The sequence below is a fragment of the Vidua chalybeata genome, chromosome 35 (assembly GCF_026979565.1).
Source record: "Vidua chalybeata isolate OUT-0048 chromosome 35, bVidCha1 merged haplotype, whole genome shotgun sequence".
Lineage (NCBI taxonomy): Eukaryota > Metazoa > Chordata > Aves > Passeriformes > Viduidae > Vidua > Vidua chalybeata.
In genome coordinates this window covers 381,888-392,743 of record NC_071564.1, presented here as the reverse complement: position 1 = coordinate 392,743, position 10,856 = coordinate 381,888, and the positions used below count along the sequence as shown (strand labels likewise).

At 60.4% G+C, this 10,856-nt stretch overlaps 2 protein-coding genes across 2 annotated transcripts; both read left to right on the top strand.

The window, feature by feature from the left end:
* The first annotated feature begins 948 nt into the window (after nt 1-948).
* EHD2 (EH domain containing 2) lies at nt 949-8,943 on the top strand. Its single transcript, XM_053968504.1, is given in 8 exon segments — nt 949-1,355; nt 3,806-3,903; nt 6,109-6,521; nt 7,044-7,202; nt 7,688-7,825; nt 7,828-7,855; nt 7,858-8,037; nt 8,040-8,943. Coding segments are annotated over 8 exon segments (1,608 nt in total). The 3' UTR covers nt 8,225-8,943.
* Nucleotides 8,944-9,038: 95 nt separating this feature from the next.
* Nucleotides 9,039-10,856, top strand: NOP53 (NOP53 ribosome biogenesis factor; the record flags this gene model as incomplete). The annotated part of the gene is given in 5 exon segments (XM_053968503.1): nt 9,039-9,983; nt 9,986-10,043; nt 10,418-10,446; nt 10,449-10,516; nt 10,548-10,856. Coding segments are annotated over 5 exon segments (597 nt in total), but the record flags the coding sequence as incomplete, so codon positions are not given.

Below are 10,856 nucleotides of genomic sequence, written 5' to 3'. Positions count from 1 at the left end.
CCCACCCAAAGCCCCCCAAATTCTCCTTTTCCTGCCCGAGCCGGGGGCTCCGGGTGGGGCTCCCTCCTCCCCTCCCCCATGGCCCCCCCCTGCAGCTGAGCCCCCTCCCCCACTTTTCCCCCTTTTCCCATTTTTTTCCCGTTTTTTACCCGTTTTTCCCATTTTTTTCACACCTTTTCCCCTAAAAGCCCCTGAAACCCCCCGGGATCCCCCTAAAATCCCCTAAAAACCACGGAATCCCCCTAAAACCCCTGGGATCCCCCAACCCCCCCCTGAAACCCCCCTAAAATCTCCTAAAATCCCCCAAAACCCTTCGGGATCCCCCCAAAACCGCCTAACCCCCCCGAAACTCCCTCAAAACCCCCTGAAACTCCCCCAAACCCCCCTGAAAACCCCCCAAAACCCCCTGAACCCCCCAGATCCCCAAAAAAACCTCTCAAATTCCCCTAAAACCCTCTGGAACCCCCCGACATCCCCCGAAAACCCCCTGGGATCCCCCAAAACCCCCCCTAAACCCCCCAGGATCCCCCAAAAAACCCTCTCAAACTCCCCTGGCACCCCCCGGCATCTCCCAAAAAAACCCTGGGATCCCCCAAAACCCCTCTAAACCCCCCAAAATCCCCCTGAAACCCCCCTGAAAACCCCCAGGATCCCCCAAAAAACCCCTGGGATCCCCCAAAACCCCCTGAACCCCCCCGGCATCCCCCTAAAACCCCCTGGGATCCCCCAAAACCCCCTGAAACCCCACAGGATCCCCAAAAAACCCTCTCAAACTCCCAAAAAACCCCTGGGATCCCCCAAAACCCCCCCCAAACCCCCCAAAATCCCCCTGGAACCCCCAGGATCCCCTAAAACCCCCCGGGATCCCCCAAACCCCCTCTAAACCCCCCTAAAAATCCCCCCTGAGCCCCCCCGGACCCCCCCCCCCCCCCCCCCGTTTTTCTGGCCATGCTGAGCTGGCTGCGCCGGCAGCGCCCGGCGGCCCCGGCGCCGTGCCCGGCCCCGTGCCCGGTGGCGGCGGCGCTGAAGGCGCTCTACCGGCGCAAGCTGCTGCCGGCCGAGGAGCTGTGCGGGCGCGCGGGGCTGCGCCGGCCGCCGCTGCTCGACGCCGACTTCGAGGCCAAGCCGCTGGTGCTGGTGCTGGGCCCCCGCGGCAGCGGGAAGAGCTCCCTGCTGCGGTACCTGCTGGAGGAGGCGCCGCCGGGGCCGCCGCCGGGGCCCGAGCCCGGCGCCGAGGCCTTCGTGGCCGTGGTGCACGGCCCGGCGCCGCGGCTGATCCCCGGCAACGCCGCCGTCGTCGATCCCCAGTGGCCCTTCCGGCAGCTGGCGGCGTTCGGGGGAGCCTTCCTCAACCGGTGAGGGGGGGACGGCGGGGTGGGATCCGCTGGGATCCGCTGGGATCCGCTGGGATCCGCTGGGGGATCCGCTGTTGTCTGTGCTGGGATCCGCTGGGATCCGCTGGGATCCGCTGGGGGATCCGCTGGGGGATCCGCTGTTGTCTGTGCTGGGATCCGCTGGGATCCGCTGGGATCCGCTGGGGGATCCGCCGTCGGATCCGCGCTGGGATCCACTCTGTGATCTGCTCTGTGATCCGCACTGGGATCTGCTGGGATCCGCTGGGTTTTGGGGTGGGATTCACGGGGGTCGGTGCTGGGATCCGCTGGGATCCGCCGTGGGATCCACGCTGGGATCCACTCTGTGATCTGCTCTGGGATCCGCACTGGGATCCGCTGGGTTTTGGGGTGGGATTCACTGGGGTCTGTGGTTGGATCCGCTGGGATCTGTGCTGGGATCCGTCGTGGGATCCGTCGTGGGATCCGCTGTGGGATCCGCTGGGATCCGCAGGGTTTTGGGGTGGGATTCACTTGTGTCTGTGGTGGGATCCACTGGGATCCACTGGGATCAAGGGGTGGGACCCGATGGGACCCGATGGGTTCTGCTGGGCTCTGGGGTGGGGTTCACTGGGATCTGTGCTGGGATCCGCTGGGATCCGCTGCAGGATTCACTGAGATGTGTGGTGGGATCCACTGGGATCTGGGCTGGTACCTGTGCTGGGATCCGGTGGGATCCGGTGGGATCCGCGGTGGGATTCACTGAGATCTGTTGTGGGATCCACTGGGATATGTGGCGGTGTCTGTGATGGGATCTGCTGGGATCCACTTGGATCTGTGGTGGGATCTGTGGCGAGATCCACTGGGCCCTGCTGGGACCCACTGTGATCAGCAATGGGATCTGGTGGGATCCACTGGAACGTGTGGTGGTGGCATCTGTGATGGGATCGGATGGGATCCACTGGGATCCGTGCTGGGATCTGTGCCGGGATCTGATCTCGGCTGGGATCCGCCCGGGGATCAGGGATTCCGGCCCCAACCCGGGGATCCCCAGATTCCGCCCCGCCCTGCCAGGTTTGCCCCATTTTCCCCGCTTTTCCCCTTTTCCCACATTTCCACCCCAATTTTCCCCCAAATTTCTCCTTTTCCCCCCATTTTCCCCCATTTTCCCCCCATTTTCACCCAATTTTTCCCCAATTTTCCCCATTTTCCCCCATTTCCCACCCCCAGCATCCCAAAATCCCCCCCCAAAAATGGGATCCCACCTCCAGCGATCCCAAATTTCCCTCCAAACTCCCCGTTTTTCCCATTTTTTCCCATTTTTTCCTATTTTCCCCCATTTTTTCCCCATTTTTTCCCATTTTTTTCCCATTTTCCCCCATTTTTTCCCATTTTTTCCCATTTCCCCCCATTTCCCCCCATTTTTCCACATTTCCCCCATTTCCCCCCAATTTCCCCCCCTTTTTTCCCATTTTCCCCAATTTTTTCCCATTTTCCCCCATTTTTTCCCATTTTTCCCATTTTTCCCATTTTTTCCACATTTCCCACCCCAAAACCCTCCAAGCTGGGGGGGCACCGCCGCCCTCCCCGCCCCCCCAGCCCCCCCAGATCCCGGATTTCCCCTCCCTGCATCCCCCAGCTCTCTCCATTTCCCCCCTTTGTTTTTCCCATTTTTCCCTGGATTTGGACGCTCCCCTCCCCCACCCCCAAAACCGGGGGGCGCCGCCCCTTCCTCCCCTCCCCCCCTTTCCCATTTTTCTCCTTTTTTTATCTTTTTTCCCCCCTTTTTCACCTCCTTTTCCCCTTTTCCTCCCTTTTTCCCCCTTTTTTCTCCCTTTTCTTCCCTTTTTCCCTCCTTTCTTTCCTTTCCCTCTGCTTCCCCCCCTTCCCCCCTTTTTTCTCATTTTTTCCCCTTTTGCCTCATTTTTTTCTTCTTTTTCCCCTTTCCCCCTATTTTTTCCCATTTTCCCCCTTTTTTCTCAATTTTTTTCCCATTCCCCCCGTTTTTTCTCCTTTTTTCCCTTTTTCCCCCCTTTTCTCCCTTTTTTTCCCCTTTCTCCACTTTTTTTCTCATTTTTTCCCATTTTCCCCCTTTTTTCTCCTTTTTTGCCCCTTTCCCCCCATTTCCCCCGACTTTTTCCCCCTTTTCCCCTCTTTTTTCCCCTTTCTCCCCTTTTTTCTCAATTTTTTCCCTTTTCCCCCGTTTTTTTTCCTCATTTTTCCCTTTTTTTTCCCCTTTTCCCTCCTTTTCCCCCATTTCCCCCCTCTTTTTTCCCCTTTTTTCTCCCTTTTCCCGTTCCGTTGCCCCCCCCGGGATGAGCCATCCCTCTGGAATTCCGCTGCCGGGCGGGGCGGGGCCGGGGGGGGGGGAGCTTTTGGGGGTTATTTTGTATTTTATTTTATTTTTGGGGGGGTTTGGGGATTTTTGGGGTTTTTTTGGGGGGGTCCTGACGCCCCCCGGGCCCCCCCCCCAGGTTCGTTTGCGCCACGCTGAACAATCAGGTCCTGGAGAGCATCACCCTGATCGACACCCCCGGCATCCTGGCGGGGGCCAAGCACCGCATCTGCAGGGGTGAGGGGGCCCCGGAATTGGGGAGGGGGCCCCGGAATTGGGGAGGGGGCCCAGGAATTGGGGGGACCCGAAAAAATCCGGGAAAAAACCAAAAAAAACCGCGTGGGAACCCAAAATGCGGGAGGGGTCCTGGAATTGGGGAGGGGTCCCCGGAATTGGGGAGGGGTCCTGGAATTGGGGAGGGGTCCCCGGAATTGGGGAGGGGTCCTGGAATTGGGGAGGGGCCAAAAAAATCCGGGAAAAAAAAAACAAAAAAACCGCGTGGGAACCCAAAATGCGGGAGGGGGACACGGAATTGGGGTGAATGGGGCGGTGAAAAATTGGGGAGGGGTCCCCAAAAGTGGGGAGGGGGGACAGGAATTGGGGAGAGGTCCCAGGAATTGGGGAGGGGTCCGCGGAATTGGGGGGAGCCGAAAAAATCCGGGAAAAAAAAAACAAAAACAAAAAAAAAAAACCCGCGTGGGAACCCAAAATCTGGGAGGGGAATCTGAAATTTGGATAAAAGGGGGAGGGGTCCCGAAAATTGGGGAGGGGTCCCCGGAATTGGGGCGGGGTCCTGGGATTGGGGAGGGGCCAAAAAAATCCGGGAAAGAACAAAAAAACCAGCGTGGGAATTTGGGGTATTTTGGATATTTTGGGGTGCTCGGGACGGATTTTGAGGCGTTTTTTGAGAATTTTGGGTATTTTGGGGTGCTCGGGACGGATTTTGAGGCTGTTTTGGGGAATTTTGAGTATTTTAGGGGTATTTTAGAATTGCTCGGGACGGATTTTGAGGCGGTTTTGGGGAATTTTGGGACCTCTGCCCAAATTTCGGTGCAAGGGCGGGGCCGGCCCCGAATTCCCGGGAATTCCGCCAATTTTCCAGGCGGGGCCGAACCCCCCCGGGACCCCCCCGGCCCCTCCCCCGCTTCCTCCCCCACCCCAAAATCCGCGGCGGCTGCCAAGGGAGGGGTGGGGGAGGGGCAAAAAAGGGGGGGGAGGGGTGGGAAAAGGGGGAGGGGCAAAAAAGGGGAGGGGAAAGGGGGGGTTGGGAATGGGGGGGAAATGGGAAAAAGGGGAAAAAGGGGGAAAAAAGGGGGGAAAAAAAGGGGGGAAAAGGGAAAAAAGGGATTTGTGAATGGGGCGAAATGGGGAAAAAGGGGGAAAAAAGAGGAAAAGGGATTTGGGAACTGGGGGGGGCGAGGGAAAAAAGGCAGGAAAATGGAGAAAAGGGGAAAAAGGGATTTGGGAATGGGGGAGGAAAGGGATGGGATCGGGGCTCACTTGGGATTATTTTGGGACCGGGGCTGGATTTGGGGTCTGGGCCCCAAATTTCCCATTTCCCCCCCCCCCCCCTTTTCCCAGGCTGGGAATTCCCAGGGGATCCCCAGTGGCTCTTGCAGTGAATTCTTTTGGGAGTGGGGCTGGATTTGGGGTTTCCATCGGGATTTTGGGATCCAGTCCCCATCTCCCCAACAGGCTACGACTTCCCGGCCGTGCTGCGCTGGTTCTTGGGTTGGATTATTTCAGAATTAGGGCTGGATTTGGGGCAGGATTTGGGGTTTCCGCTGGTTCCTACAATGAACTATTTCAGAATTAGGGCTGGATTTGGGATCAGTGCTGGTTCCTACAGTGAATTATTTCAGGATTAGGGCTGGATTTAGGATTTCCATCGGGATTTTGGGATCCAGTCCCCATCTCCCCAACAGGCTACGACTTCCCGGCCGTGCTGCGCTGGTTCTTGGGTTGGATTATTTCAGAATTAGGGCTGGATTTGGGGTTTGTGGTGGTTCCTACAATGAATTATTTCAGGATTAGGGCAGAATTTAGGATTTTGCACTGGATTTTAGGATCCAGCCCCCATCTCCCCCCAGGCTACGACTTCCCGGCCGTGCTGCGCTGGTCCTTGGGTTGGATTATTTCAGAATTGGGGCAGGATTTGGAGTTTGTGGTGGTTCCTACAATGAATTATTTCAGAATCGGGGCTGGATTTGGGATTAGGGCTGGATTTAGGATTTCCATCGGGATTTCGGGATCCAGCCCCATATCTCCCCAACAGGCTACGACTTCCCGGCCGTGCTGCGCTGGTCCTTGGGTTGGATTATTTCAGAATTAGGGCTGGATTTGGGATCAGTGCTGGTTCCTACAGTGAATTATTTCAGGATTAGGGCTGGATTTAGGATTTCCATCAGGATTTTAGGATCCAGCCCCGTATCTCCCCAACAGGCTACGACTTCCCGGCCGTGCTGCGCTGGTTCGCCGAGCGTGCGGCGCTGGTGCTCGTGCTCTTCGACGCTCACCGCCTGGACGTGTCGGAGGAGCTGGCGGCGGCGCTGGCGGCGCTGCGGGGCCACGAGGAGAAGCTGCGCGTGGTGCTCAACAAGGCCGACGCCGTGGGGCCGCAGCAGCTGCTGCGCGTCTACGGCGCGCTGCTCTGGAGCCTGGGCCGCGCCCTGGGCGCCCCCGAGGTGCCGCGGGTCTTCGTGGGCTCCTTCTGGGACCGGCCCCTGCTGCGCGACGAGCACCGGCGCCTGCTGGAGCTGGAGGAGCAGGAGCTGTTCCGCGACATCCAGGAGCTGCCGCGCCGCGCCGCCACGCGCAAGCTCAACGACCTGGTGAAGCGCGCCAGGGCCGTGCAGGTGAGCGGCTTTGGGGGGGATCCGGGGCGATCTGGAGGGGTTTGAGAGGGGTCTGGGGGGATCTGGGGGTGTTTGAGAGGGTTTGAGGGGGATCTGGGGGGGTTTGAGAGGGTTTGAGGGGGATCTGGGGGGGTTTGAGGGGGTTTGAGGGGATCTGGGGGGATCCATGCAAGCTCAATGACCTGGTGAAGCGCGCCAGGGCCGTGCAGGTGAGCGGCTTTGGGGGGGATCCGGGGGGATCCGGGGGGATTTGAGGGGGGTTTGAGAGGGGTTTGAGGGGGATCTGGGGGGATCTGGGGGACTTTGGGACCTCCCTGGGGTTTGGGGGAGCTGGGGGTTCCTCAGGGGTCCTCAGGGACTGGGGAGATCCCGGATGGATCCCGGATGGATCCCGGATGGATCCGGGGGGATTTTGGGGCCGCCCCGGGTCTCCCTGGGGGTCCGGGGGAGCCGGGGCTCTGCGGGGGATCCCGGCGGGGATCGGGCGGTCCCCGGCCGACGCCGAGCCCCGCCCTGGCGCAGGTGCAGGCGCTGGTGCTGCGGCGGCTGCGGCGGGAGCTGCCGGCGCTGCCGGGCGGCCGCAGGAAGCGCCTGGAGCAGCGGCTGCCGGCGCTGCTGGCCCGGATCCAGAGCGAGCTCCAGATCCCGCCCGCCGACCTGCCCGACCGCGCCCAGCTGCAGGTGAGCCCCGGCCCGGGGATCCCGGGGGATCCCGGGGGATCCGGGGGGATCTGGGGGGTTCTGGGGGTCTCTCAGACTGTGCCTGGGATCTCCAGGCGAGCCCCGTCCCAGGGATCCCAGGGGATCCGGGGGGATCTGGTGGGACTGGGGGGGTTCTAGGGGGGCTGGAGGGATCTGGGGATCTCCTGGACTGCGCCTGGCTCCAGGTGAGCCCAATCCCGGGGATCCCTCGGGATCCCAGGGGATCTGGGGGGATCTGGGGGGAAACGGAACCCCAAGTGTGGGATCTGATGGGGTTTTTTTTTAAAGTGATCTGATGGGATCTGCTGGGTGTTTTTTGGTGATTTGGTGGGGTCTGTTGGGATCTGCTGGGATCTCCTGGTTTTTTTCAGTGCTTTGACCCCGTTTTCTTCCCACCTGACGGGATTTTTTTAACCCCCATCCCTTTTTTACCGTCCTGCCGTGTCCCCCCCGTGTCCCCCCAGGAGCAGCTGCTGGCCCAGGACCTGTCGCGGCTGCCGAGGCCGAAGCGGCGGCTGCTGGCGGCGCTGGAGGAGCTGCTGGGCCGGGACCTGCCGGCGCTGAGCCCGCTGCTGGCCGAGGCGGCGCCCGCCGAGCCCGGCGCGGCGTGCGCGGCGGAGCCTTCGACGGCGCCCTGGGCCCTTCGGGGCCGCCCAGGAGGACGAGGACGACGAGGAGGACGAGGACGACGACGACGAGTGGGTGGTGATGAAGGACAAGGCCAAGTACGACGAGATCTTCTACGGGCTGGCGCCCAGCGGGGGCAAGCTGAGCGGGCGGCGCGCGCGGGGCTGGATGGTGGCCAGCAACTTGCCAGCTCGGTGCTGGGCCGCATCTGGCAGCTCAGCGACGTGGACAGGGACGGCATGCTGGACCACGAGGAGTTCGCGCTGGCCGGCCACCTGATCGGGGCCAAGCTGGAGGGCCGGGGGCTGCCGGCCGACCTGCCGCCCCGCCTGGTGCCGCCCTCCAAGAGGAGGCACAAGGGCTCGGCCGAGTGACCCCAAAAATCCCATTGAAAACCCCCAAAATCCACCCAGAAATACCCAAAAAAATCAACCAAAAATACCCAAAAAAATCCACCCAGAAATACCCAAAAATGCACCCAGAAATACCCAAAAATCAGGGATTCGCGGATGCCGCCCCGCCTGGTGCCGCCCTCCAAGAGGAGGCACAAGGGCTCGGCCGAGTGACCCCAAAAATCCCATTGAAAACCCCCAAAATCCACCCAGAAATACCCAAAAAAATCACCCAGAAATACCCAAAAATCAGGGATTCGCAGATGCCGCCCCGCCTGGTGCCGCCCTCCAAGAGGAGGCACAAGGGCTCGGCCGAGTGACCCCGAGAATCCAAAAATCCACCCCAAAAAACCCCCCAAATCCACCAGAAATAGCAAAAAAATCCACCCAGAAATACCCAAAAATCACCCAAAAATACCCAAAAATCCACCCAGAAATACCCAAAAACCAACCAGAAATACCCAAAAATCCACCCAGAAATACCCAAAAATCAGGGATTTGTGGATGCCGCCCCGCCTGGTGCCGCCCTCCAAGAGGAGGCACAAGGGCTTGGCCGAGAGTGACCCCGAAAATCCTGAAAATCCCATTGAAACCCCCCAAAAATCCACCCAGATATACCTCAAAATTCCACCAGAGCTACCCAAAACCCACCCAGAAACACCCAAAATCAGGGACCCCAATAAAGGCAGAGCAGGGCTGGAGGAGCTCTCCTGAATTTTGGGGTGAGGGAACTTTTGGGGGGGTGTTGGGGCTCATGTGGGAGGATTTGGGGTCATTTTGGGGGATTTGGAGTCAATTTTGAGGGATTTGGGGTAATTTTTTGGGGATTTGGGGCTCATTTTTGGGAGATTTTGGGGTCCTTTTAAGGGGGATTTGGGGTACATTTTTTGGGGGGTTTTGGGATTATTTTTGGGGGGATTTGGGCTCATTTTGGGGGGATTTGGGCTCATTTTTGGGGGGATTTTGGGCTCATTTTGGGGGATTTGGGCTCATTTTTGGGGGGATTTTGGGCTCGTTTTGGGGGGATTTTGGGCTCGTTGCCCCTCAGCCGCTGATGGGCCCCGACCTCACCAAGATGGCGCCAGGCCAATGCCAAGCCCTTCTCAAAATGGCGACGCAGCTCTTCCGGTCCTCCCAAAGACGGGATGCAAGTCAATTTCCGGTCCTTACCAAGATGGCGACAAGAGCATTTCCGGTCCTGCCCGTGTGGGCGATCAGACTTCTTCCGGTCCTTCCCAAGAGGGCGAAGGAAACGGTTCCGCCCGTCTCAAAGATGGCGGCCATGTTGTTCGCGGCCCTTCACAAGATGGCGGCGAGGCCGTTCCTCGCCGCGGTGCTCTGGACGGCCGGAGCGGGGCTTGGGGCGCACCCGGGAGGACTCGTGGCAGGTCCGGGAGGTTCGGGCACGCCTGCGCGTGCTTTTAACGCATTTCAAAGCCGCTTTTTTTGCGCACATCGCCGCTCCCCGACGTCCCAAAATGGCGGCGTCACTGTGTCACTCCCTCCCTAAGATGGCGGCCCCCCGGCGCTTCCCGCCCTTTTTCCGCCGTGGAGGCCGGAAGCCGCCTCAGGGCACTTCCGGTTCCCTCACGCGCGCCTCCCTCACGAATGGCGGCGGCCGAGTCGTTCCTCGCCTTCAACCCCGCGGGCCGGGCCGGCCCCGCCGCCGCCTCCCGGCGCCGCTCCCGCGGGCCCCGCAACCGCAAGAAGGGCTGGAAGCGCTGGAGCGGCCCCGAGGCGCGGCTGGCCGCGAAATCGGCGATTTCCTGGAGGATGTGGGGCTGCAGGAGCGGACCGCGGGGTGAGCGGGGGTCCGGAGGGATTCTGGGGGTCTCAAGGGCTTTGGGGGGATCTCAGTGCGGTTTCGGGGGATCCTGAGGGGCTTTGGTGGGTCCTGAGGGGTTTTGGGGGGGGTCTGAGTGGTATTTTTGGGGGTCCTAGAGAGGTTTTGGGGGTCTCGGTGGGATTTTGGGGTCCTGAGGGGCTTTGGGAGGTCTCAATGGGATTTTGGGGTTCTGAGGGGCTTTGGGGAAGTCTGAGTGGGATTTGGGGTTCCTGAGGGGTTTGGGGGGGTCTCAGTGGGACTTCGGGGGGTTTTGGGGGGGTCCCAGAGGGGATTTGGGGGTGAATTTGTCATTTTGGGGTGAATTTCTCATTTTTTGGGATCTCTTTCAGGGGCCTGATCTCGGAGCAGCCCAACGAGGGCCTTTCTTCCTGGACACCGGGAGCGCCCCCAAAAGTGAGGTTTTTAACCCAAATCCCCCCCTCCCCGAGGTTTTTGGGGTGCCCCTGACCCCTCCCCGAGGTTTTTGGGGTGCCCCTGACCCCCCGGACCCCCCCCCCAGGCCGGCCCCAGAAGAAGAAGCCCCCCCAGAAGCCCCTGCACGTGGACCTGGTGCTGCAGCCCCTCTCCAAGGTGCCCCCCCCCAAAAGTGAGTCTGGGGGTGCTCGGGGGGCTCCTCCCCCCCCAAAAATTCGATCTGGGCGGGGTTTTTGGGGTGGCTCCATCCCCAAATCCCACTCCAGGACCCCAAAATCCCCTCAGGGACCCTCAAAATCCCCTCAGGGACCCCCAAATTCCCCTCAGGGACCTCAAAATCCTCTCAGGGACCCC